Below are 27445 nucleotides of genomic sequence, written 5' to 3' on the forward strand. Positions count from 1 at the left end.
GGTGATTTTGTCTATGGATCGGCGGATCTTTTAAAAAATGGAAAGGAGTGTGGATTGTTAACGATATAAGTTTGAGAGAATAAAATGAAGAAGGAAGTTTTAGTGGCTGGTATCAGCTATATTATCAGCTGATAGTTCACTGAATAAGTGAACTGTTGTGCCCCTGAGCCAGGGCGAATGCTATGGTAATATTTAATTACCGGGGCTACTTTTATCTGCTGAAATATAAGGTACCAAAAGTCTAATGTATCCAGTACTGAAGTTTTGTGTTCGGTGAGCCCCTCCTATTAACTGTTTCGGCATAGTAATTTATTTTTCTGGTTTTCATTATGGCACAACATAATTATTTTGAATTACGCCTAGTGGTCCCGATTTAAAGACTCTTGTGTACTCCGAAGTAACTGAGCTAGTTAATTTTTTTTATTCACTTTAAATACTATTATTTATCACAAATGAACTTTTGATTTTGGTTGTGCCCAACATAACTTTATAGATAAATTATATTTTATTTGATTTCTAATGAGTCATGGATAAGCAACCTAGTTTCTCAGTGTCGAAATAGGTAACCTTGGGCATAAGCCGCAATGGAAAGTTACTTATAGCATAGTAAACATTTATGATTAATATAGTAATGTTAAAGTGTGGCGCCCATATAAACTTAATATAGTAACTATAATTCCTATCATATAAGTAAATACAATTATAGAGTCTTCGAAACACATAAGAGGTTACCCTATAATATTAGTATAAATTACACTATTTACCATAGTACTGACACAGCAAGACAATAGGGCATGCGCTTCTTTTATATATCATCCCTCTGACAGTGCACAAGGTACTGTAATTTCATTTATGCACACAAATGAAGCAAAATTAAAAATGTTGATGCTATATACGAGGCTCTAAAAGATAATTAACACTTACTCCTATACTGTGACAAGCAAATCAATCCATTAATTAATCTGAAAATTGGATGTGTTTGCAAAAAAAAAAAAAAACAACTAAAATAAGCTTCAGAATTAATATTAATGTTAAGTACTTTACAAAAGATTTGCCTATCTTTATACTATATGAGCTATTTAAGCTAGATTTAACGTACTAAACGCTGATACCACTTTATTTCACACACATCTTTAAGTTTCTCTGTTTCCGTTAAAAATAAATTACACTACATTACTTCGTAACTGAACTTTTAAGTCGGTAATAATTACAAAAAAATATATAATAATATTTGGCAGCACAGCTCTGGTTAATGTTTTAAACTGAAAGTGCTAATTGGCTACTCTAACAGAAAAATTGTTTTTGGCTCAGGCCGATTCGTTTTATGCCTTAGCTCCATTTAAAAGTTTTTATTTTCATTAAAATATTTATTAAATTGACCACATATAAGCAACAGAAGAGATCAGTAAGGAGTGAAAATTAGAAACTGTGCTGCATTCTGTGGCAAACGTGTACACCTATCCCTCACTTAGCACGACTAATTTGTTCCTAAAAATGCTCATGTTATTCAAAATCATGTATTCTGAAGCATTAGTTTCCATAAATAGCAAGGCTAATTTATTAAATTTGTTCCAAAATTGTGTAGGAAAATATACTTTATGTAATATAAAAAAAGCGTTGATAACACTCAACTATAAATATGTCACACCATATGCCTCTCATTGCACTTTGTATGACAAATACGACACAGCATAACAGAAGATGGTTATGTACTTTATCGTCAGTCGGCTGGCTGACTTGCCCGCCAGGGCGTGACCTTCAACTCACGTCGCGTACCTTTCTAAACCATCCTTTACCGGTACTGACAGTGAAACCGAAATTACTGACCAGATAATTACATTTTAATTTTTCAAAAATGAATGTGCTTATTCGCGTATCACCACATGGTTCACACCATCCTGTCAGGCCAAAGATTTTATTTTCATTGCACTATTCATTTAACAACCTTTTCCACGGGAATCATCTGTTCATTTCTGTTCCGGTATCTAATGTCAAATATATTCCCGCAAGTACAACCAAAAGCATCAGACTTATATAAACTTTTGGTAAGAGTCCTTATTTCATACGATTGTGCGCACAGTTGACTTGCTTAAAACTAAAGTGCAACCAACATAAGCGTGGCCTTCATGACAATCTACGTGCCGTAATTCTTCAAGTTTTGTCTCAAATACTTGAACACGATGCATTATGAGTGATCAAGCACGTACAGTTACCGGCAGCTGAATGGGCAGACGTTGCTTTTGTTTGTGTGAATTCCCTGCCACTGGCTAGACTTGAGTTTATGGCCCGGTTTGTGGCCAGGCGACAACGGTACGGCACAACGACATACGCGTGGACGTAAAGACGTTTGGCCCTTTACACTCCATAGCTGCAATTTAACTTGCTATAGCTGATGTTTGTACAACAGCCGATAGCGTAGACAGATCTGCGCGCGCATCTCTTCCCGCCTTGTTTGGCTAACTGTATCCCACGGCACATCTGTTGTTTACAGAAGTTGAAACAGACTTTGTGGCATAGTGCTCGACTTTTTTTTTTTTTTTTTGCCAGTCAAGATTCGTGCAGAAAATTACAGACGTGCTATTCAAGACTGGGACAGTAAAATTCACATCGCACTAAATGAATCCACGCAATCTGAAGACGTGCTAAGTGGGGGATGGGTGTATATACTAAGGTTGGGAGATAGGGAAAGGGTGGAATGCGAAGGAATGCGGGAAACCGTAGACAGAGAGCACCATTGGAATGCATTTCAACAAATGTGATAAGTGGTTTGACTTATATTGTGGAGAAGTCACATAGATACTGGAGGCATTAGAACATGTTGACTGATTATGCTGATAGTGGAATTAGAAAGACTTGGAGGGACCAGACAGAAGGGTGGTAGGGAAGGATGGAACTTATGGTTGGGCTATTGTGAAGTATCTATGAGTGCTGTTAAGCAGATCTCTGGAGGTGAAAATCCCACAAGAATAGAAGGAGACTGTTGAGATACCAGTGCACAAGAACACAGAGTGTAAAGAGATACAAATAAGCCACAGCTAGTAAATCTAACATCAAAAGTTAGAAAAATGATGTAAATAATAGTACACACTTAAATGGTAATGTTCATAGATACGTAGTGCTAGCTGGATGTTTAAGAAGGGATACTTATATCAGACACAGACGAAATATAAGGGTGGAAAATCTCATTGCTAATGAGAACGACTGGAGAATGGAATAAATTGAATAAAGGGCAGTTACTAGAATGGAAAGTGAAATAGTTAAGGAGGAAAGTAAAGGGGACATAGGAAGGATTGCTTGCCAATGGGCATGTGGAAGACATCGTTGAATTCATAACTAGTTAGTATTCACTAACTACTGTTATTGAAATTAGTATTATTAATTAATACTAGCATGCAATTTATTATCTGACATTAAAAATTTCAATTTAGTAACATGCAGAATAAAATTTTGTATATTGACAACTCCCTTCTAGTATGTACTGGAGAAAACAGGAGGCAACTAAATAAATAAAAAAAAAAATAAAAAATTAATTTTACCCAACATCCTCTAGTGAATCTAAGATATCATTCTCCATTGTCGAAAACTCTGGTAACGAAAGTGGTGAGTGTTAAAATGCTACAAAGACAGCAAAATCATTATTAATCTCAATATAACCTCAACACAGAAACGGCAGCGATGAAAAGCCAATTAACCGCAACCGGCCCATATTAAAAAAAAAAAAAAGTTCAATACACTTTACGGCCATAAACATTGTGAACATTAACACATAGAAAACAGAGGGAGTCACAAGATTTCTTCGTTTTCTTATCCAAACATCTATTCAAATAATTGAACAATTATTAAAATGATAAAAGCAGCTTTACATAGTTGATTTATATTCTCTTAAAATTTTTAATTAATTCAAATCTTTATGTCATTATTATTTTTTTCGCATGGAATGAAATATGTTTTCAATTGTAATTTCTTTTACATCCAAATAAAGTTTGAAGTCTATTATTTTATGTTTATGTGACAAGATTCATATTTTGAACATAATCAGCAATAGTTTTGTCTACAAATCCGAGTATTGCTAAATGGAAAGGAAATAAATGTTCTATGCATTTATACTCTATGATCAACTTCCTTGTTCTTTTGTTGAATGGTGTTGTAAGATAAGCGTCATTTTCTAAACTTGAAGTATTACAGATATTGTGATTTGTGAATAACGCTAAACTAGTAAGTGAAAACATATATAGTTTCCTGTAATTTGTATTTTTGTTTTTAATTTATACTAAATTTGTTGAATTAATATATTATATAGAAATATGTTGGCATATTTCTTATCGGTTGCCTTGAAAACAGTGTTTAATATACTGCTGTAATGCCGGCAAATATGTAAAAAAAAAAGTTGGAACTACCCTCGAATTCAATGTGTTACTGTTGAGGTTTTTTTTTCATATAAATTATTCATTATTTTAATGTATTAAATAGTTAACTATTATATTTTTGGTGAATTTGTTTAATACTAATGCAAAGCTCATAACCACATTTGTAAGTGTGATGTTTGCTACTGAAACCAAATGAACCTTTTTAGTCTTTAAACCATGTAGGTCTTACTACAAAAGTCTGCCACTGGTGAATTTATTACAGTAAATGTATTTTACAGGTAATGAAGTCTAGGAAAATTGTGGGATAAAAATCAGGGTATTTTTTCTGTATCATATATCCAATTTATCCCTTGAACCTGATGGTATTAACCTGTATGATTGATCCTGTGGTACATGATGCTTGCTGTTTTGATTTAGTACGTCAAACTATTCTGGACATAACAAAAACATTAAAATACAAACAATGTTAGGAATTTAAAAAAAAATTCATTTTCAGATTTTTGTTCGAAGATATTTCTATGTACTAAAGTAAAACAGTAAGCACAGGATCAATGGATCAGGATCATGCCATCAGGATCAAGAGATAGACTCTGCGATAGTACAATATAATATTTTCACCAAAATCAGGGAGTAGTCTACGAAGTGTGTACATTAAGTAATGACTTTTTTTTTTTCCAAATTTGTATTTAAACAGAACTACAATTCAATAATGTCATTCTCAAAATAACTTCCTTGAAAAGCCACACAGTGCTATGACAGTTATTACAATGCTCTTTGCAGTGCTGGGTAAATTGTAAGGGCTGCATTCCCCTTAAACACTAATTATACAATTCCAAATGTTCTGTTTTTAAACTTGCAGTTGACTCTCTATTAACCCTAAAAATATTGTTTCAAAACTGACTAGTTTCTGAGAAATTATCATTCATAGGTTACATTAAGTAGCCTGTGCGGTGATAAGGCCGTCGTCATGTGCTTTATTTTTTATTGGAGATTGGCCTGATTGCCTCTGCTTGCTATAGTGATGTAAATGGTGCAATTCTAATGTACTTTTTCAGTAAATAAAATAATACATTTTCAAAAGTTTTTCAGTACTACCATGGTTGCTACAGGACTAGAAAACCGGGAAAACCGGGAAATGTCAGGGAAATTAAAATGGTCAGGGAATTCCTAGAAATGTCAGGGAAAATTCTACGATTTCTGGAAATGTTAAAGTTGCGTATAATTCAAACAAAGCTTTGTTTTGATGCGCTCGTACCGCTACCGAACGACTCCGCTAAAAGGCTGCTGCTTAAGGCACACTGCAACTGCAACTGTAACTGCAACTTTTTTTTTTTTTACTTGGTCTACGATTGTCCGTTGCAATAGGCTGTTACAACCACCCACCATAACTTCTGGCCAATCCAGGCACTCGTTTGTTCACTAGCGAATCCAGGCCTTCATTTGTTCGTGTTTTGCTCCTTTTTAATTTGCCCTTGAGACTTTGTATTATGTTCCGTTCCATGCAGTGAACTACAGAACGGGCATGGCGTTTATCTTTTGAAGGCTATTTCACGTGGAATAAGGCGAGTACAAAGCTTATTACGTGAATTTCAATGCGTTGTATCAGGTGAAGTTAGTTTTTGATGCGATCATAAGATAATAAAATGCACTTGATAAAGAGGCATACCAATTCTCATTTTAAAAACTACCAAGCTGATACGAAAACACGTATCTTTTGCGTGCGGTTATGTTTTATGCATTTTTTCTACCTATTTTTTTTAATTACTTTTTTTTTCAACCGTTATAATCCGTGAGTTCTGTTGCGTGACACTTACATTGTGTATAAAAAATATGCATAACTGAACATGTTTTTCCCCAGAATCGTTAGTTAACATTGTAAGATTGTAAGAGTATTGCATGTTGTAATGCTGCTATTGTAATTCTCTAAGTAGGCCCGTTATATTTCTAGGTGTGAATTTGTAATAGTAGTTTTTGTATTTGTGTAGTTATATTTTTTTAGAATTCATAAACAATAATGTTTTAACCTAACCAGAAAATATTATGTACTTTTTTTTTAGCTTAGAGATGTCGAAGAAAACTACTTTTAAGGAGAATTGGCTCAAGGAGCCACAGTTTCAGCACATCAAACCCTCTGCTAAAAACATAAATTCTGCGTACTGCACTTTGTGCTACAAAAGTATTCAACTCAGCAATATGGGTCGAAGAGCTCTCACCAGCCATGTCGAAGCAAAAAACACATTCACAATTCTGCCGTCAAAATAACACAAAAAAACTTTTTTTACCTCATGTTGAAATTTTTATATTACATTTAATTATATGCACGTTAATATTTATGGTACGTACTTCAAAAGAAAGTCAGGGAATTTTTCTCTTAAATTTCTGGAAAACAGGGAAAAGTCAGGGAATTCTAAGATTCTATTTCTGTAGCAACCATGAACTACAGATGTTTCATGTTTTACCCTGAAAACAGCATTTGTAATGCCTACTGGTTTTCTGTAATTCCATTATTATATTTGTTACACGTAATAATTCCAGTTTTACGTCAGATTACGTGCTATTGCATGTAACAAGTCAGCACTTCGCACCTCCATACTGCAAAAAAAAATCTGTCGAGGGTTGGGGCTTGGGTTTGGATACACAGTAGGAACTGGCGTATTTTTACATTTTTAACTACCTTCTACTGCATCAAAAAAAAATGCAAATATAAATATACACATACTTTTATATCAAAAGCCACACTGGCAATCCAGACCTCACTGGCTAGCTTGAATTCCACTTTTGTAAAGCACTTGCAGAAAATATGAGGTCTTGTAGATATGATAAAAGCTAGTTTATCCGGCCCTTGCTCCGGATCTCAGGCTAATCTGGATCAGATTTGTAGATATTTTATTTAATTTTCACATAAAAATGACAATTGTATTCGACATCAGTGCAAACAAAGATTGTTAGTACATGGGGAAATAAAAGCACAGATCAATTTTTTTAATCAAAGTAGCAAAACTCTGCAAAATCAGGGTCAGGGATAATTATAATCACAACAGGGAAAACCTGGAAAAGTCAGGGATTTTCATTTGAGATTTTGTGTGGTCACACTATTTTGGCATTATTTATATACATGTGTAGAAGCTGTTGTGAATATTAAGCTTCTCATCCATATACTGACATCAATATAGCAGAAATCGTATAGCATAAACATTTTAATAGAAAATAAGATATTCTTTACAGGCAAAAACCTACTTGAAATAGGACAATGCTTTGCAAAGGGAAATATATATATATATATATATATATATTTGTTAGCCATGAAATTATTTTTTGGTTGGTTCACCTACTTTCAAAAAAGCAGCTTGCCTTCAAAGACAGGCTATTTGTACTTGGCTGAAACTTGTAAAGAATGTTAAATAAACATGTATATAAAGTGTATCAAAAAAATCACAAATTATTACTCTCGAATAATTAATATAATGAATTAATAGTCACAATCACTCTGCCACCTATTGCATGGCACTGGTATTAAGCATATTGGTTGCGCTCCAGCATTTTCATTGTAGAGTTGGAAGCAGTTAAGATTGACACAGTAGTCTGCAACACCACAGTGGTTGACAGGCTGATCAGATTTTTTGTTTGTTTAGTGTTTATTTCTTTCGGTCCTTGAAATATATTTTTAGTTTACAACCGAAATCCATTTGAGGCTCTCAGTTACGTACATGTTTCACTTAACAAATTTGTGATTATTCATACTTTCAACATCCTATAGACATTTTATAACCTAAACATTTAATTACAATTATAAAACCAAGGTGTCTGCCAAAGAGTGGAAGGAAAATATGGACAACAAGGTACATTGTCATTTATTCCCCCGTACGGCTTCTCCATTTTCGAGTCAAGATAGCAAGACAGCCTACTCCATGAAGTTGAGGGTGGGAGGCATATAGTGCCTTTTAATGACAGGATACTGCCTTAAACCTGTATGCCACTCTGTAAGGGGTTGTAAAGGCATTGATTACAGTTTCCAACAGAAAATCTGTCTTGAGCCTGTACACAACCGATCACACATAATTTCACTCACAGATTATGAAATATGTTTTTATGCATGTTTTAGAGCTCATTTTTTGTAATAATGGATACTTTTATTTAGGAACCTACATAAAATATAAGACTTTACTTAAATAGTTGTATAAAGATGTGATGTTCAAAATATAACATTTGTATGCATTTAGTAAAACATTGATCACACTTGTTATTAGGTACTAAATCATCAAGCATTACAAAATGTTCATCTGATTAATCCAATTGGTTAAATATCAACCTTTTAAGAAAAATTCCACAAGTTGTGCAAACCGAAAACGAAAACTTTCAAGGAAACTTTCATTGTGGCATATCTGCTTTAGATCTTAAAATAAAAATAAAAAATCTAAAGTGTAGGCTTAACCCAATACAGAGCAAAGATGTACTAAACATTATTCACCACACAAGTGTATCAGTGTATAAGACCAAAAGGTGGATGCGAAGCAAACAGAATTGACTTTTTTTTCCGGTATCACAAAATAATGCTCTTTTGACAATGCAAAATAAAGTCTCAAACCAAATAAATTCATCATGGGTGTGTCTTTTACTATGTTTAAGCACTTTTAACCATCATGCGGAAGCTTATCACATCACAAAGTGCTCTCGTGGAACATGCTACTTTCCCATTTTTGTAATTCTTTTAAGTAGGTACTGTTGGCTGATGTTTTAGTGTATCCTATTATAAGTATGTAGTAACCCCAAAATGTGCTGACAGTGGTTGAGTGGTCAGATCACTCACTTACCTCTAAAGTTCGTTTCCTGACTGTCAAACACAGGTTTTATCGTAAGTGGAAATGTGGCTGACATGGCCATAAGCAGGTAGGTCTTTATGGGATACTTTCATTCTCCCCACCCAATCATTCCATCAATGATGTCGACGAGATGTTAGTCCTTGTTATTTAACTCGTAAGGCTTGTGTGAACACGGCATGTAAAACTTGTTTGCAGGCAATGTCACAAAACAGAAACTACCGGCGTGACGGGGGCCGGCAGTCGTTTCAAGGGTCTGGTGGCGGGTACGGCGGGCCCAGGAATCCTGCCAGTCACATGAATCCCTGGGAAGGGGGCATGGTGCCGGGCCGGGGCGGAGGCGGTGGTGGAGGAGTCAGTGGTCTGCTGCCCACTCCGCCCCAGACTAACCTGCTGTCCCAGCTGTCCTCTCCAGAGGCCCAGTTAGCCTTGGCCAGCAACCTGCTCTCGACTCTGTTGCGGCCACAGCAACAGCAGGTGTGTTCCAGTTGTCATTCGAAACAATTGGAAATAAATAACTAGCTTTTTGTAATAGATCTAATGGCTACGAACCTTCAAATTTTTTTTTTTTTTAGCACTTTATACTTTTCTTCTGATTCCCTAAGTTTGTATGAGTTTGTATCAGGATATTACGTTGTGCATGAAAAACTTCTACGTTTCTGTTACCTACCGGATTTGCATTGTATAAAATAATTTATCATTTTTATGAGATGAAGGAAAGGTGCTTTACTGCGGTAACATTTGTTTTCTCATTTGAATAATTTGGGCTAGTACATTTAACATTTCAATTACGTTATTTCGATTAATTTTTCTGGCTCGTAGTGAATATAATTTAGAGATTCATTTATATGGTAAATAAAAAATAGGAAAATAAGAATTCAATTATTTATTTATTTGATGACTGTAAGTTGAGCACATTTCCTTGGCTCTCTTAAAGATAAAATTTATAGCACAACGTAATAATTTCCTTGAAAAAGTTATAAATAATTTATAAGTACACCCATCTCTCAAAGTAATGCTGTTCTCTTGTGTGGTTTTAAAATTACTCTAGTTGTAGCACAGCATAACTCCGGCCCCTGCAAGTAATCACCCTTAACTAAGAATGTGTTATGTTGTTAATGTTTTCTTAAGGTTTCATAATTATTTGGTGATAATTTTTCACTTATTATGTATAGTATTTTGTTGTGCTTAAATATATTATTATTTTGGATGGGATTTACATAGTTAAATTAATTTTTTTTCCTCTATTTGTTTGGTCGGTTAGTTATAATGTCTGTTAATTACTTTTTTTTAAACATTATTAAGGCCTCTTCTGGTTGATTATGCTGTAAAATTTTGGAAGCGTAAAGAAAGAAGACATGATCACAAAACACTGCAATTTCCAGTAGTTATTTTTCACGTCTCAAGTTCGTGCATTGTTGGAAAAACTCAGCATATAGGCACATGGCTGCGTAGTAATAGACCCGGTTTTTCTGGGCGCTGTCTCACCAACCCATCGGAACTAACCACGTGAAGGTGTTATGTGACATTCCGGACTTACAGAGGACAATTTTTCCCCAAATTTTTCTCTATATGGTCATGTACATGGTTCTGTATTGTGATTGGCCAGTTAACACATGGAGGGCAAATTTTTTGTACACTAGTTATCGCTTGATTGTGCCGTGTGTGGTCGCGTCGTTGACAGTTCAAAAATTGTTATAAGATTTTGTGAAGAGACTATTTAATTTCCGCTGATTGGGACAAGTCCAATTTTTTTTTTTTTTCCTTTTTTCCTTCTTTTGGATTGTGTATAGTTAGAATTTTGACCACATGCATCGGTGTCAGCTCAGGATGACCATGGTCATCCCCTCCAGAACATGGTCTTAGTTAAAAAATTTAATAAGGGACTTAATTATTTTTGTATTCCAATTACGAGCTACAATGGGGATATATCAGAAAATCTTCTGGAGATATGCAAGTTGTGACTAGTGTTTTGTTTTGGGGAAAAAATTAAACAGACTGTTTGATATCATTTTTATTTTAAAATTTTAGAAGAAAAAAACTACTTTATTCATCCTAATGTAAGGAAATTTCATTAGATGATATACATATCAATTTATTCAAGTATTGTAATCAAACCAAAGACATGATAAAGACAAAATGATTTTCTCTAGGGAATTCAAATTTAAGTGTTTTAAAATCAATTTGTTATTGATGTTAGTAACAGTTTTGAAATTATGTTCATTCTGTTTATATAGTATGTAGTGAATATCTAGTGGAAGACAACTGCTGTTTTAGTTACAAGAAAAGTTTAGATTTTTTTTAAAACATTTTGAAAAAAAGATTTTAGTGCTCATCCAAACCAAATGTGCAATTATCAATCATTGGTTAATGGTAGTTCAATGATGAATTGTACAAGATTGAGTGCTTATATTGGAGTTATAAAACCAGGCTAGACCTTTACTACATTTTAAGTATTACTGGTGGTTTTATTTGGAACAAAGTAATTTCCAGAAATTCGTCAAAGACATTCTACAAACATAATGAAAATTTAAATTGTTACCACATTGATACAAAGTATACCAATTAGCTTAACTAAGCAGAAGAATTGAGTTCTTGTCAAGCAACAATTGAGAAGGATTGTTTTGAAAAAATATAAATCCAAATCAAGAAACTGTAGCTGCACCTGGTTTTGAGTAGAAGTCCCTTTAATAACAAGAATAGTGTGTTTTAAAGAAACTACTGAAAGACTTTACTTCACTTTAAAGTGTTTAATTTCTCAAGTTTCGCTTACTGTGATGACCAAGATTCCATGAAGAAGTTTTTGAAGTTGTTTGTGTATTCAGAAGTCTACCTATCGGCGGAGTGTGCAGTGCGGTTGCGTCAGAATATGCCAGGTGACGTCGTCCATTAAGTACATCTACAAACAAAACTATTCAATGAGAAAGCAAAAAATGGAAATATCTAGGAATCATAATTAAAATTTAAAATGATTATTCTGTACTTGAGTTCTGGCATACTATGTACATGTAGGTGTGTGTGTGTGTACATTGATAGAAAAAAATCTATTAAGAGACACAAAGTAACCACACTCATGGGAATACACGTAAACCCTTGTTCCTACAAAAAGAAAATGTGTGTGTGCGAGTAAGAAAACTTATGTTTTGATTATTGAATTTAAATTTAGTCAGTTTAGAGTGCAATAATACTCACTGAAATGTATTACCTTTACTCTGCTGACTATTTTTGATGTGTTACAATTAGAGTATGTATTTGCAATAAAAGAAATGATCTTTAGTTTGCAGACCCAGCTGTCATCTTAGGTATGTCAGGTCATGACTCTGGACTTGGCACAATCTGGTTAACTTGGTCTAGAAATGTTTCAGATTTTCCCAAAATTTAACATGTACATTAAATCAGAAATTATTTATTTTGTAACTAGTTTCAGTTGCTAGAGGGAATTAAGTTTGTAATCCATGACCACTGAGGGCAGTTTGCATAGCTGCCAACTCTTTTAAGATTTTCCTAAACTATGTACTTTATTTGACCCTATTATACTATTGTACGATCATGTTGGTTTTTCTTCTGAAAATAATTACTTTTGGAGTGTGGTTTGTGGTTTTGGTTGTACCATACCAATATACTACGCAAAAATTTTCGTTAAGTGTGTGCTGATAAAGCAGGGTGCATGGATTATTCAAAACAACGTTGCAAGGCAACGCAGCATACCAAAAGTTTCATTAATCTTCAAGGTTGGGAAACCTGCTGTTAGTAATCAGACAACGGACATGTTGAAAATGGTGAGCGTGAAGTGATTAAGAAAAGTTTGCAGTTGCGATCATTTACAGTTGCTTGTACCTTAGGTGTGTGTTGCGAGAGTTTGTCATAAAAATAACTTAACAATGGCAACTGTCAGCAAGCCTCAAATAAAATATATAACCAAGTGTTTTTGGAATCTTATAGAAAAAAATTCCATGGGCTTTTCGTTCAGGAAATGGAAATAATCTTGCCCTTTGTACTATTTGTGTGTTTGATATAAACAGTTCCCATTATAGCAGATATGATTTAAAAGTTCATGAAGAAACAATTAAACACAAAAGAAGTACATTATGTGAGAGCAGCTCAAGTAAAATTAGTTACCTTTGTGGCAGCTCTCAGAGTGATGATTACTGTGCTATTCGAGCTATCATAGAACATAACTTGCCAATATCAGTTGCTGATCATCCATGATTATTGCGAAAAAATGTTTCCCAAGAGTGAAGAGGCCAAGAAGTATGGCTTTTTGGGTGCACCAAAACAACAGCAATAATAGTTGAAATGGCAGCTGTACTTAAATGATCGAGCAGGTATTTTGAAAAATATTCAGTTTTCTATTGCAAATGATGGTAGCAATGACAATTCTAAACTATATCCATTAGTTGTGATATTTTTCAATGTAAAAGAGTCCAAAGTAAAAAATGATTTGCTTTCAATTGTTTCTTTGAAAGGTCCAGCAACAGGGGGAAAATATTGGACAAATGTTGATAAGCACTCTATCCCCATCAAGACCTGTATTGCACTGGGTTGTGATAATGCTGCTATAATGGTTGGGTCTAAAAATGGTGTTGCAGTTGTAATGTGAGAGAAAAATTAAAATATTGTTCTGGGTTGTGCATGTTGCACTTAGCAGCAGAGAAAGGCTCCATGGGACTACATGTGAATGTTGATGAAATCTTGTGGACATATACTACTACCTAAAAAAAAATTACTAAGCTAAAAGAGAGGCTTAAAGACTTACAGAAACGCTGGGATGAAAAATCCAAGAAAGTTAGAGCCTGTTTCCACACGGTGGATTTCACTTGGTATGTGTCTGCATAGGTTAAATGATTTGTGGCAACCACTATTATGGTTTTATGAAGAATAGGTGGACAGCATGATTGAAGCCCCGTCATTTTCATTCATTAAGTTCTAACATTTGTTAGTGTTAAAACAAACCATATTTAAAAATTGTACTATTATTCATTTCCAAAGTTGGCAGCTATGTATCTGGAAGTACTTGGCCGTCAAAGGGGAATGCGGCAGAGAATTCTCAGCACTATTAAATGTAGTTTTACAGGAAGCTGACACAAAGGGAACATAAGGACGTTGTCATGGAGAATCTTTTGTTGGATTGGTGAGCTGGACAGTGCAGATAGTGCAATTGGAAGACTGACTGCTGCCAAAGACAATCTAACAGTCGCGGATTCTCTGTCCAGAACACGACTATTCTTCCTAGTTCTGTCGTGGATGCATTAAAAGCCCTACGCTGTTGATCAGCATCGTCACTTCAGCTAGTCTAGAAAGAAGCAGCCCATGTCTTCTGCGTGCTGCGGTTGGTGTGGATCCCTACCCATGCACAGGCAGAATTGCTTTGATGGCAGACAATGGGCTCTTCCTCCCTCTAGGCTTACCTTTGATTTTCGCACCTTCAGATGCTAGAAGAAATGGCCTAGACAACACACCTGTGCAACTCTATAATTACTGTATGAGCTGCAAGTGGGAAATTCTGTGGTAAAAACTGTTTAGATAAAAAAAATAAGAAATAAAAAAATATTTGATATAAGGTAAAAATAAGAAAATTAAAATTAAGCCTTTAAAGAATGTGTAAAAAGAGTTTATGGCAGTGCTCAACAAACCTACAAATCATATTTCATACATACCATGATAAATATTAATTTTGGGTAAGTTAAAATAAATAATATTATGAAAATGCACCAAATACTGTGTTTTCAATACTCACAATAAAATTATGACCATGCATAAATGTGTTTGCCCGAGAGAATGGGGTGTATGGTAGAGGTAGTGTCTAGTATAGAGAGAGGACAGTGGTGCTCACGGAGGTGAGGAACAGTAGAATGTTCTGTGTAGCAGGTGCCATCACTGCTAAGCTTGGGTGCGATGAACCAAGGCGGTGGCGGTGGGGGTGGCCCTGGGTATCATCCCCCGCCTCAGTTCGGCCCGAACCGCTTCCAGGACCGGCGCATGAAGGGAGGCCGTAACGACGGTAGGCGAATGGAGCCTTACACCAAGGTATGCTCGGTTTCTCAATGCTACTGAAACACCCCTCACTACTTATACCACCACTATTGTCATCGGTATCAGATTTTAGCTGAAATTTAAGTCTGAAAATTCCTGTGAGCCACTCCCTGTATTTTGTGGTGCTCTCATCATGATTGGAATTGGGCCGGTCACGGGAGGACGTCCAGTCATCTCTACCCACAGCCTTCTGAAAGTGGGCAACTTATAAGTATGGCCTCGACCTTCTGGATCGAACAGTATTTTAACTGACGCATGATGGATTTCTTTTGTACCATCCGAGTGATTTTCTGTATTCTCTGCAGTAGTTTGTACCAAACAGAACACTAGTACAATTTTTCCAACATTGAAATAAAGCAGTCATTACATCTTTACATTTTTCCAAACATGTGAATGTTCCACGCTAAACAGTTTTCCTGTTACAGAAATATTTTTACCATTGATCTTATCAGAATGAATTATGTAAAGTTTTACTGCTCGACTACATCATTTCTCACTAAATCGCTTGAAGAAGTGCAGTTGCACTTAAATTGATTTTTCAGTGAATACTGTACATTGCCAATATGAAAAGATATTATTTATAATGATTAATTGCCTTTGGGCTTATCCTTGTTTAAGACAAACAGCACTTGCTCTCTGCAGAACAGCTGTGTACCATGTCTAGTGCACTTGACTCACAATGCCCAGCCTTGCTCCTGTGGCAAACTACCTTCTCTCATCTCGGTTTGCCTTGCCTCTCGCGGTGACTTGACAGCCGGGCCAAGCTCGCCGAGGAGGCGGCGGTGCTCGTCCAGGTGGAGACCGGAAGCCTGGCCAAGGGTTGCGCAGTCCTAACTTAGGGAAAGGGCGCCCTATCGCTTCATCCAAGGATGGGGGTAAAGCTGGCAAAAAGGACGATGAGAAATCTGAGTCCGACCAAGATAAGGACAAATCTAGTGCAGATCCCAAAGACGACGACGAGGATTTCAAAAGGTAAGCAGGATAATGTTATTTGATTCCTTCCTGCATTGTCTTCTTTTTGCAAATCTAATTTTTGTATTTTCTCAAACCGCATATTTTATTCAGTTAATTGCCTCTCCTTTCATATTCCTGATCATTTAGAATAACATCTCTCTTTCGTAGCTTTTCTTTTCTTCTTTTGACATTGATCGATGTGCTATTTGTGCTCACTTCCAAGATATCCTCGATAGTGTTGGTTGAAAAAATATTTTTGTTTCCTTAATTGTTCATCTGTTATTCACTCAAGGATTTTAAAATTATTTATAAATTCTGTAGATTGCTATCATTTACAGGGTGGCTACCAGCCTTGAATTTCGGGAGAAATGGGGGAAATGAAAGAATTTTCATTGTCTGGGGAAAAAAACCTGGAATTATGCTTGAAGTACTTATCGCCAGGAATTTCATATATTGTCGCGGGTTGAAATTTTGCAGGGTTGTTGAAATCAAATTTAGGGACTTTACTGACGGGACTCTGGGCTGGCTGCTCTGTTCACTCGTCAGCGCAAGTGGCGTGACCATGTAATTGGGGCACGGGGCCGGCGCGGCGCGCTGCGGGCTTGCAGAATTTTGTTTGTTTGTTTGGCCGCGCGCTGGCGCAGCCACGGGCCGCAGTTACTGGGGCGCGCTGTCGTAACAAGCCGCGCGGTGTGGCCTGCACATCGGGGTAGAGGGGGGGTAGTCTTCCCAGATGTTCTAGTTAGTTGTTTAGTAAATTTGACTTCAATAACGAGCTTTTGTTATGGTAGGCGCGGCAGGGCGCGCGAATTTAAGCGCAAGTGATTGGTGACTCGGGGCTCACTCAGGCGGAGGCTATGCGTCTCACCTGTGGTCACGAGTTGTTAGTTCGTTCGTGATGTAGGAATTCAGGCTCACTCAGGCGGAGGCTATGCGTCTCACCTGTGGTCACGAGTTGTTAGTTCGTTCGTGATGTAGGAATTCAAGCTTTCGGGCGGAAGCTATGGTCGACGCCAGAGGCCACGAGTCGTTTAATTTAAGTTAGGTCATAATGTAGTCGTCAAGCTTTCGGGCGGAGGCTATGGCCCTCGTCAGGGGTCACGCGTCATAGTTTTTAAAATGTAATGTTCGTTCGGGATTTCAAGGGCAGGAGAGGCCCCTACGTTATTTTTTTAAAGTAATCGATCAAGAAAGGCTTTTCGGAAAATGTGAGTATGGACTTATCTTTGTTTTAATTTTAAGTATTAATTATGATTTGAGGTATTCGGAAGGACTAGGGAAGTGTTTAGTGAAGTTCTCTCATTCTCTCTCTTGTAAGGTCGTTCAATCGTTAAGGAAGTAAAGAGATTATTGTTTTAAATTGTAATCCTGCTATTTAAATGTTCTTTAAAATGATGTTGAGTATTTGACTTTAAGAATAAAATAATTTTAATTAAGTATTATGTTATTTTGCAAAATCTCCTTAGTTCAGCTCTCACCAGACATCCTGTACGGGATGACGAACCTATGATCCTAGGTACAGTAAAGTATTTTATGAAGTTAAGACTAGTTGATGCCAAGCGAGTTGTTTCTATGTAAAGAGCTACGATTCTCGCCCCCCCCTCTGAAGGTGGATCGTGACAGAAATGGCGGTGGCACCGGCTAGGTGTTCGTGACAGAAATGGTAGAGTTCGCCGGATAGGTTCTATTTCTGGAGAGAGAGAGAGGTAGATTTTTATGTTTATTATTAAGTTAGTTTCAGCTTCTGATAGCAGGTTATTAAGAGTTTACTTGAGGAGAGGATTACGGAATTTTAGTCTATAGTGGAGGAAGTCTTTGAGATTTTTTTTTTGACGTAACAGATGTTTATTTGAGTATACTTGTAAGGATAAAGTTTATAGTGATAAGTTGTTTTAAGTCGTTGAGTTTATCAGGGATTTTTACGTGAGGAGAATACGTTATAATTTAAATGATTAATAGAGATAATGCAAGTGGTTTAATTTAATTGAAATTAATTTTAAGATTGTAGGTTAAGAGAGTTAAAATTTAAAATAAAGTTTTTTTCGTAAATAGGAATTATTTTCAAGAGAAGTTTGTTTTGTTTTCGTGCGCGTAGGAGACGAGACGTACGAATTAAATCAGTCGAGGAAAGGATAAACGTTAGAAAGGAATTAAAGAGAAAACGAGAGTTTATGTAAAAGAGAGTTATAGAATTTATAGTGATGTTTTGTTTTAATTAGAAAAATGTTGAGAGTTGTTTCAGAACGACACGTCAGTGGACGTGGCAGAGTGAACACGTGACGGGGAGGTGCTGAGACCTAGCGGAGAACGGAGGAACCGCAAGCGAGGGTTGGCGCACCTGATGGAATTCGGTGACGTCACGGGCTCATACGGAGACGTGGACAGGCCGTGACCTTGTTTTGATCAGCTGTACGGTAACTTAGCGATAAGAAAATAGACTATTGGTTAAATAAATTTAAATTTAAGTGTGTTTTAGGAGAAGAGGAACTTTCAGTATGTAAGTAATTTAATTTAAGAAGTGTATGATGTATAGGCTAGAAGTGTTTCGTTGTAAGTTGTTTATGTTTTTGTTAGTTAAATTCTACCTCGGTTTTAAAAATATTTTTTTGGGATTTGTAAACATTATTAAGGAGGTACATTATAAAATCGATAAGCATTGAGAAAAGTGGGAAGGATAGTTTTTGTGTGTAGAGGGAATTTACTCCAAGGGAACAGAGAGACAAAATTAATGTTTTCTTTAAGGCGAGGGACCCTAAGGTGAGGTGTTGTGTCCCTGGGAAGAAAGGGAATTGTAGAACAGACCCATAGGAGATGGGCTATCTACGTGAATTAAGGGTTAGGAGAATCCTGAGTGTTGTTAGTAGTTTGGGGCAGGAGTTCCCCATGGTAGTACCGAAGTGGCTATCCTGTATGGGATAGGGTACCATTTCAATGAAGTTTGTTGGTGGGGTTAGAGCCCCCTGTGTAGTGGGCCTATAGCAGATAGGCACTACAGTGAAATTTTTGGTTATTTTGTGAGGTAAATTCCCTGGAGGTTAAGTAAGATTGGATTCAGTTAGGAAGGAGGGAAATGAGAAACATTGCTGTAGAGAGTTAGTGTACTTGCCTAATGTGAAATTGAATTTTACTAAATTAATTTAGGAGAAAGTTTTGTTCGGTAAATAAATAATAATGGAAGATAGCTAGATAATTAATTAATTTTTTTTGAGTAAGGTGTTTTAAGTAATGAAATAAAATAAGGTGAAGTAATTTGAATAATTGGGGAGGAGTTTCTTTAAGAGTTTAGATAATTGTTTTTGAATTTATTGAGATATTCAACCAGTGAAGTTTGAGTGTGAGAGATACAGTGAGATTTTAAGGAAATCGGTTGTTTATTAATTAGGACAAATGAGATTTTATGATTAAGAGTCAGTAAGCATAGTTAAAATTTACGACATGATATTTGTTGACAGTTTACAGTTATTAAGGAGAAAACAGAGTAATCTATTTATTTTTATTTTAAGGGTTTGAAGATAAGATTATGAATTTTTTTTTTGAAAGTTTCTTGGGCATGTTTGAATAATTTTTATTTGGATTTTAAGAAATTACAGAGAAAATTTAATTGATTTACATTAGTTTGGAAGTATGGAGGTTTAGTGTTCGATTAGCCCTAACTTGATGGTCGGATCCCAAAAGAATGCCGTAAAACCGATAGCCAATTGAGAGGAATGCGGTAGGCGCTTGTGTAGAGAGGGGTTGTGGGAAAACTCCTTGGGACTGATGGCAGATCAGGGGCCCTAAATAGTGTGTGATGCTGTAAAACCAGTGCAGAGAAAGCCTGGTATGCTTAAATTTTTGGGCACAGGTTATGTAAACCTGGGGTTCCATGGGATTTAGTCATGTTAGCTGCTGTGAGACATTAAGATTTCCAGGCTCCATAGTAAATTCAATGTAAATTTTTGTTTTCTTAAAATAATAAATTTGTTTTTAATTTTTTTGAGATATTTGATTTGTAACAGTGAATACAGACCCCGAGGAATAAGAGTTGTCATGCTGTGAGAGGAGAAGGTGGTAGGCCTAAAAGGGTACAGGCACCACAGAGGTTATTTGTATTGCATAATTTAAATATAAGGAAACTTGAGAATTTGAAATTTTGTTGTTGGTTTGTACACCCATAAGAAGAGTATAGGCAGAATTTTTATTGTTATGAGATGTCTAATTTAATTGAAAAGAAGAAAGTTTAAAGATGCAAGGTAACATTATTATTGTAATAATTGAAAGAGATTAAGAGGTAGAGAGAAATAGGCAGTTTTTGTTTGTAAGTACTAAAGTTTACATATAGAAATTTAGTAACTAAGAATGAATAATAAGTTAAGTCTAGTGTAAAAGTTTTTTTTAAGTTTGTTAAGTTAAGAGTCACAAGTAAATTTTTTTTTAGAGAGAATGTCTTTGATAGGAAGTATTAGAAACTTATGGGAATTTTAGGGTAACATAAATAATGTAGGTAATGAATAATAAATAGATGGTAGGTCTTAAGTTAGGATTAACATTTGAAGCAGAATTTAATTAAGAAGAAGGAAAATAAATAGGCCTAATGAAAAGAACAAAAAAGGATTTTATGGTAAAGCATTTTTTTTAAGTAATAAACAATGAATAATAATGTTGTTTCAGGGTAATGTGTACTAATAATACAATTTTTTTTTTAGGACCAAAGAACAGGAATTATGTAATTTAAATTAACATGTATTTTTGAAACTGTTACAGATTCCTTAAGATGAGCTGAGCAGCAGTCCAGTTTACAAGATGACAAGAGTTCGAGAGACAAGATACAAGATCACTGAAACAAGAGCCAAGACTGAAGATTCAAGAGAAGAGAAAGCTGGCAGCCATGGACTTACAAGTGGAGATTAATAAGGTCATGTAAAGTTTTATTTTTTTTTATGGAAGACAGTAACTGGAGTTTTTTTTTGTTATAAACATTATTTACAGAACTTTTTAGGTTATAGTAATGTAATGGAACTAGTGAGTTGTGGTAGCTGTCAAAAAGAACTAATACATTAAGTTTAATTTTTAAAGTTAATTTTCTTAATTTACAGAGGGATTAGTAGTTTTTTTTTAAACCTTATTTAGGTTGGAATTTAAATACAATAGCTTATTATAAATGTGTACGAACAGTTCAAGTTCACAGTACTGATAGGTAGGTCAGATGATCTTATTGATTTTGATGATTTGTTGTTTTGAGTTGATTTTTAAGTGTTGTGAATTAGACAATGAAATAGTTCTGAAAACTTAAATTATTTCAAGCTAAGAAATAGTAAAGTTAATTGTAACTCAAAGGACACCAGAATTTAATTTTTTTTTGAATTAGTAATGTTTGAAAATTTTATACTTTACAAGAAAGGTTATAAACAAACAGATCGGATGGAACAAGGATGCAGTAAATCACAATTTCATTTAGAATTATTGATTAGCTTTTGAGGTTATGAAGTAAAAGTAATTATAGTTTAAAAGTTTGAATTAAAAAAAAAATGTTTTTTTTTTATTTGTTTGAAATAGAAAGTTTAAAAGTTAATTAGTCATGATCTAGGTGGGTGATGGGGTGGGAATTGGCCACTCTTTTTCCCTATAACCTCCCTAACATGGCCTTCTATTACAACTAACAGAAATAAAGAAGAAGAAAAATGAAGAATTATTAGTTAGAATGTTTCTTTCATGAAGATACCTGATGAACTTTTACTGTTTGGAAGAATAGTAGCAAGATTAATCAGATGTTTTACTCAGAAGAAGAAGAAGAAGAAGATAAAGCAGTTTTATGACTCGACAAGCCAGAGATTGGTGTTTCCCCTCTGCGCTTCTATTGACTACGTTGTTTACTCTCATGGGATAGCTGGTTCGGCACCATGGAGAGAGATTGGTGGGCATTGTGGTTGCCCCCAGAAGAAAAGAAGAGTAGAAGAGGTTATGGGTGGGTCATGTGAACTGACCTTCAACCCAGTTACTTCGTGGGGACTATTTGCTGTATAGAGAAGATCAAGACTCAAGAGTTATGGAAAATCATTGGAGGTCATGTTTCCCTTCCTTAAGTTTTTCCTATCAAATTATTTGCCTGATTAGATTATGCTAAGGGTGGGATACTTTATGTTAGCAGTTGAATTAATTAATTTTATTTTTTTGTGTGTTTGCATCCTTGCCCATCGATTGCAGTTTAGTAGTTAGTTTTGTATTTGTCAGGCGTGATGGTAATGCCTGTTGATGATGTTTCAGAATTGTAATCTGTTCGTGATGAGGATGGCACAACTCCGAAGCAGATGTGGGGAGAAGTTGTGAGCTGCCCTGGAAGCCAGTCCAGTAGCTGTTGGAGTTGAGTGGTGTTTGCTGATGGCCAGCCCAGGGAGCTACTCTTCTCGACAACACTGACTTCGAGGAGTTGCACCAACCTTCACGAGATAAGAGTTTAATTAATTGAAACACTGTAAGGACACTTAATTTTTTTTGAAGAACGAAAGAAGTATGGTAATAAACGGAAACCGAAAAAAAAAAAAAATAATAATAATTATCAAGAATTTGCACATTGTTTAACGAATACTGAGAAACTAAGAACAGTAATTTAATTTGTAAAGAGAGCTTCACTAACAGAACAATTTTTTTAGAATTGAGAACTCGAGCCTCTGAAGGTCCCTGTGAGAACAAACCAGATAAAAGTTTTACATTTAATTTTATGAATACTTGTTGTTTTAAAATAAATCTTATGCAGAATCTAGATGTATGTTCAGACAGCAAGGAACTAAGAAAATTATTATTTTTGTGAAATGAGGAATTTATAGTTATGGTTTAATGGAAAAAGACAATTTGTAATTTTGAGGTAGCTCGATGGGGCTCGAGCTCTGTGAGGGGAGGGTTATGTCGCGGGTTGAAATTTTGCAGGGTTGTTGAAATCAAATTTAGGGACTTTACTGACGGGACTCTGGGCTGGCTGCTCTGTTCACTCGTCAGCGCAAGTGGCGTGACCATGTAATTGGGGCACGGGGCCGGCGCGGCGCGCTGCGGGCTTGCAGAATTTTGTTTGTTTGTTTGGCCGCGCGCTGGCGCAGCCACGGGCCGCAGTTACTGGGGCGCGCTGTCGTAACAAGCCGCGCGGTGTGGCCTGCACATCGGGGTAGAGGGGGGGTAGTCTTCCCAGATGTTCTAGTTAGTTGTTTAGTAAATTTGACTTCAATAACGAGCTTTTGTTATGGTAGGCGCGGCAGGGCGCGCGAATTTAAGCGCAAGTGATTGGTGACTCGGGGCTCACTCAGGCGGAGGCTATGCGTCTCACCTGTGGTCACGAGTTGTTAGTTCGTTCGTGATGTAGGAATTCAGGCTCACTCAGGCGGAGGCTATGCGTCTCACCTGTGGTCACGAGTTGTTAGTTCGTTCGTGATGTAGGAATTCAAGCTTTCGGGCGGAAGCTATGGTCGACGCCAGAGGCCACGAGTCGTTTAATTTAAGTTAGGTCATAATGTAGTCGTCAAGCTTTCGGGCGGAGGCTATGGCCCTCGTCAGGGGTCACGCGTCATAGTTTTTAAAATGTAATGTTCGTTCGGGATTTCAAGGGCAGGAGAGGCCCCTACGTTATTTTTTTAAAGTAATCGATCAAGAAAGGCTTTTCGGAAAATGTGAGTATGGACTTATCTTTGTTTTAATTTTAAGTATTAATTATGATTTGAGGTATTCGGAAGGACTAGGGAAGTGTTTAGTGAAGTTCTCTCATTCTCTCTCTTGTAAGGTCGTTCAATCGTTAAGGAAGTAAAGAGATTATTGTTTTAAATTGTAATCCTGCTATTTAAATGTTCTTTAAAATGATGTTGAGTATTTGACTTTAAGAATAAAATAATTTTAATTAAGTATTATGTTATTTTGCAAAATCTCCTTAGTTCAGCTCTCACCAGACATCCTGTACGGGATGACGAACCTATGATCCTAGGTACAGTAAAGTATTTTATGAAGTTAAGACTAGTTGATGCCAAGCGAGTTGTTTCTATGTAAAGAGCTACGATTCTCGCCCCCCCCTCTGAAGGTGGATCGTGACAGAAATGGCGGTGGCACCGGCTAGGTGTTCGTGACAATATATCTGTTTTGCAGATAATATGTCTGCTAGTTTTACAGGTTATGTCAAACCCAGACTTATGATGATATTAGAATTTCATTTCAATTTAACAAAAAAAAACAGTAATAGTTTTTATAGTTTGTTCATTGGCGGCAGTTCTGCTTTAATGTTGTTTCGTCGACTTTGATTAATTCAACCATGATCATATTGAAAGTTGGCGGCTGATCACTAAAGAATTGAATACCTTTATCGTCCTTGGGCATTCACATCTTAAGATTGCTTCGATGTAGAGTGAATATGATTTTAAATATATACGAAAGGTAGCCAACTTATTGAGATGTTAATTTTACTTGATAATTTGGTTTTATCAATTTTATATTGTTTGAATTTCGTGTACAGCTTCTGACAAATTTCATTGTATAAATGCCCAGAATCTTCTTTCTGGGTTTAGTTCATACAGACAAGCTATTACATTTGAACATAGCTGTAGTTTGTGAAAAATGTAATTTTTGCCAAAATGCTGTTCAGAAGAGTTATTCTTATTTTTGTGTGCGATCAAGTTGAGATGTTTATCCTCTTTCGTGTGTCAATATGTTTTGTTACGGTTTTGCATGGGGACTATGTACCGTATTCACCCGAAAATAAGACAACCCTGGATGTTAGACGACCCCCCAATTATGAAAACATGTTTCAGAAAAAATTATAAAATCACAATCTTAACTTCTTTCTTTTGGTGCCATTGCCTGGATTCACAAGAAAACATTGATATAAGCAATATCTACAAATATTTCTAAAATTGTCTTCTACAAATAACAATTTAAAACACTGAATTAAGTCATTTCAACTGCTTTTCTTTCTTTCCAGTTTCAGTTAATTACATTACACATTTTACTATTCTCCACTGTCACTATGATCATCACTTTCACTGTCTTCATCCAAGTGGTCAGCCATAACGATTACCGAATGTAAAAACGACTTTGTCACAAATAAACAATGCAATTTACGTTCACCATAGATAAATATGTATCGTTAACATATGCCACTTCAAAGATAAAAGTACACAAAGTTTGTTCCATATTGACGGGACTACTGATCTTTCGCTTTGCGATGTTGGCAGCCTGGAACATGGCTATGGCATGCAGCAGAGAAAGTGTCGTATACACGTCCGTATTGTTATCTATGAGACGGCTATTGTTTACTTAGCTGCCTATATGCTCGTTGCTTAGCTGGAGTAACATTACGGCATTTTTAATGAGTAAGATATTGAAAACATGAATGCTGCAATATTTGGCGTATGGGAAACCCATTGTTTGGGTTATATTGGAGGCTATTAATAAATAAATAAACAGCCTTTGTTATTATAGGTAGGTTATACAACAAAACGATCTTCAAAAAAAAAGTTTGATCTCGGTTGTTAGATGACCCCTGATTTTTTGAATTCTTTAGAAGGAAGAAACTATCGTCTTATTTTTGGGTGAATACGTTAAGTAAATTAATTTATTTCCTATCACAAATCTTAAATTGAATACTTAACTGGCTCTATCAATACTGATAAAAAAATTTCTTACCATTTACATGTAAGCGTTCAATTTTTTTTTCTAAAACAATTGAAAGCCCTGGTACAATTAGGTGGTCCTCAGACGTGACCATGCGTGAAGTTACTCTGTATGTGTCAAGATGGTTAGATTGAAATATTTGGGCTCATCAGCAGGCTGTCAGAGTGTGTGGATTCCATTTGCCATAGTTTTGTGATGTCATGAATGACATTTGCCAAATTGAAGGTTTAGTTAATCTACAAAGGTACAGTAAACACTATTCGGATTCATTGAAAATATATATTACATTATATAAACCATATTAACAAGTAAAAAAATGTTGTTAAAACTTGCTCACAACATTTGGCTGGCTGAAAATGTGTATAAGAGCATAAACAAGAGGGTTTCATTGACATATTTTTAATTTTTATTGTATTGTGTATATTTTTGTTAAAATTTATAGGTCTACCTTTAAAAAAATTTATTTATAGAATGGCAATGGCTATTTTATGGAATTCGTAAATAAAAATATGCAAGTATTTCGATGAGCAGATGAAAATGTAAATATCCAATGTTTATTCGCAAACTCAGAATCTGTATTGACTAGAGCAAGAGCATAACAAATTTTTGCGTAGTTTTCTTGAGTTCTTGCCTGCCATTATTATCTTTATTCTAAGCAATTAATAGTGTTATGGTGAACAACAAAATGTAAGATACAGTAGCTTAATAATTTCAAAATAAAACTTTGAATCTTAAAATATAAAAGTACTATTGAATACAATATTTTAATATTTTCGGATGTTTTAATAAGCAGCCAATAAAGGCACTTAGGAAATTTTAACCTGCCACATGACTATGTATATTAATCATTTTTGGTTGGTTATATAGTTTGGGAACTATTTTATTTAAGTTTTTTTTTTTTTTTTTGTTCTGGCAGCTCAAAAACAATAATTAAATTGTTTATGCTGTATTTTGTGGGAATATAAGTATATGACCTGTGTTATTAGTACATAACTTTATATTGACATCTTCAATTTGTGTAGTTTCACCGTCAAGATAATTCCTTGATAAACTATATTTTGCTCTTTGAAAACCTGGAAATGTACATGAATTTCAGTGTCAAAGTTTGTTGGCCAACCTGATTAAAGTAATCCTATTTTTTTTTATAATTAGGTAGATTTCGGAGAAAGACTTCGTTTTGTAACAGTTACCACTGTACATCTTCAGGACAATTTCTACAAAGTTTTTCGTTACATGGTTGTGTCCCCAAAATCATCATCTCAAAACATTATATATACACACACACACATACATAAATTTTTATGAACATGATAACTACATAATTTTGCACAAAACATTTCCAGACTAATGCAAAAAAAATTGAGAAATCTCAGTCGAGTTTGTTAATGGCAAATATCTGACTAATGGGGCAGAAATGGGGAAGGTTTATTTTTTTTTAATAGGACAATTGCTATAACCCCCGCATCCGTATGAAGAGTTATTGTTATTATACTTATACCTCGTTAAATTCTTACCAAAAACTTTTCTCAAAATAACTGCAAGGAATAATAAAAAGAGGTTAACCGACAAAAAAAAATTCTTAACTTCCTTAGCAGGCACGCCATCATATAAATTCAAATTGTTTGTAAACTTGATGTTATCTAAAAAAAAATT

At 35.4% G+C, this 27445-nt stretch overlaps 2 protein-coding genes and 1 long non-coding RNA gene across 4 annotated transcripts in view; 2 read left to right on the plus strand and 1 right to left on the minus strand.

The window, feature by feature from the left end:
* LOC134534760 (protein FAM98A) overlaps positions 1–3696 on the minus strand; it is a 43107-nt gene extending 39411 nt beyond the window's left edge. The window contains exon 1 of the mRNA XM_063373297.1: positions 3537–3696. Coding sequence (XP_063229367.1) covers positions 3537–3574 — 38 coding nt within the window. The 5' untranslated portion in view covers positions 3575–3696. The remainder of the gene's footprint in view (positions 1–3536) is intronic.
* A 414-nt stretch (positions 3697–4110) lies between these two features.
* Positions 4111–27445, plus strand: part of LOC134534762 (zinc finger protein on ecdysone puffs) — a 66954-nt gene continuing 43619 nt past the window's right edge. Inside the window, exons 1-4 of one of the 2 annotated variants that reach the window (XM_063373301.1) lie at positions 4111–4215; positions 9383–9661; positions 15050–15211; positions 15972–16189. In XM_063373301.1, the coding sequence (XP_063229371.1) occupies positions 9386–9661; positions 15050–15211; positions 15972–16189 (656 nt within the window). In that variant the 5' untranslated portion in view covers positions 4111–4215; positions 9383–9385. The remainder of the gene's footprint in view (positions 4216–9382; positions 9662–15049; positions 15212–15971; positions 16190–27445) is intronic. The other variant, XM_063373302.1, reaches the window with a different exon arrangement.
* Positions 16196–27368, plus strand: LOC134534763 (uncharacterized). Its single transcript, XR_010075535.1, has 2 exons — positions 16196–18668; positions 20915–27368. It is a non-coding gene; the product is annotated as an uncharacterized LOC134534763 (long non-coding RNA).

The sequence above is a fragment of the Bacillus rossius genome, chromosome 8 (assembly GCF_032445375.1).
Source record: "Bacillus rossius redtenbacheri isolate Brsri chromosome 8, Brsri_v3, whole genome shotgun sequence".
Lineage (NCBI taxonomy): Eukaryota > Metazoa > Arthropoda > Insecta > Phasmatodea > Bacillidae > Bacillus > Bacillus rossius.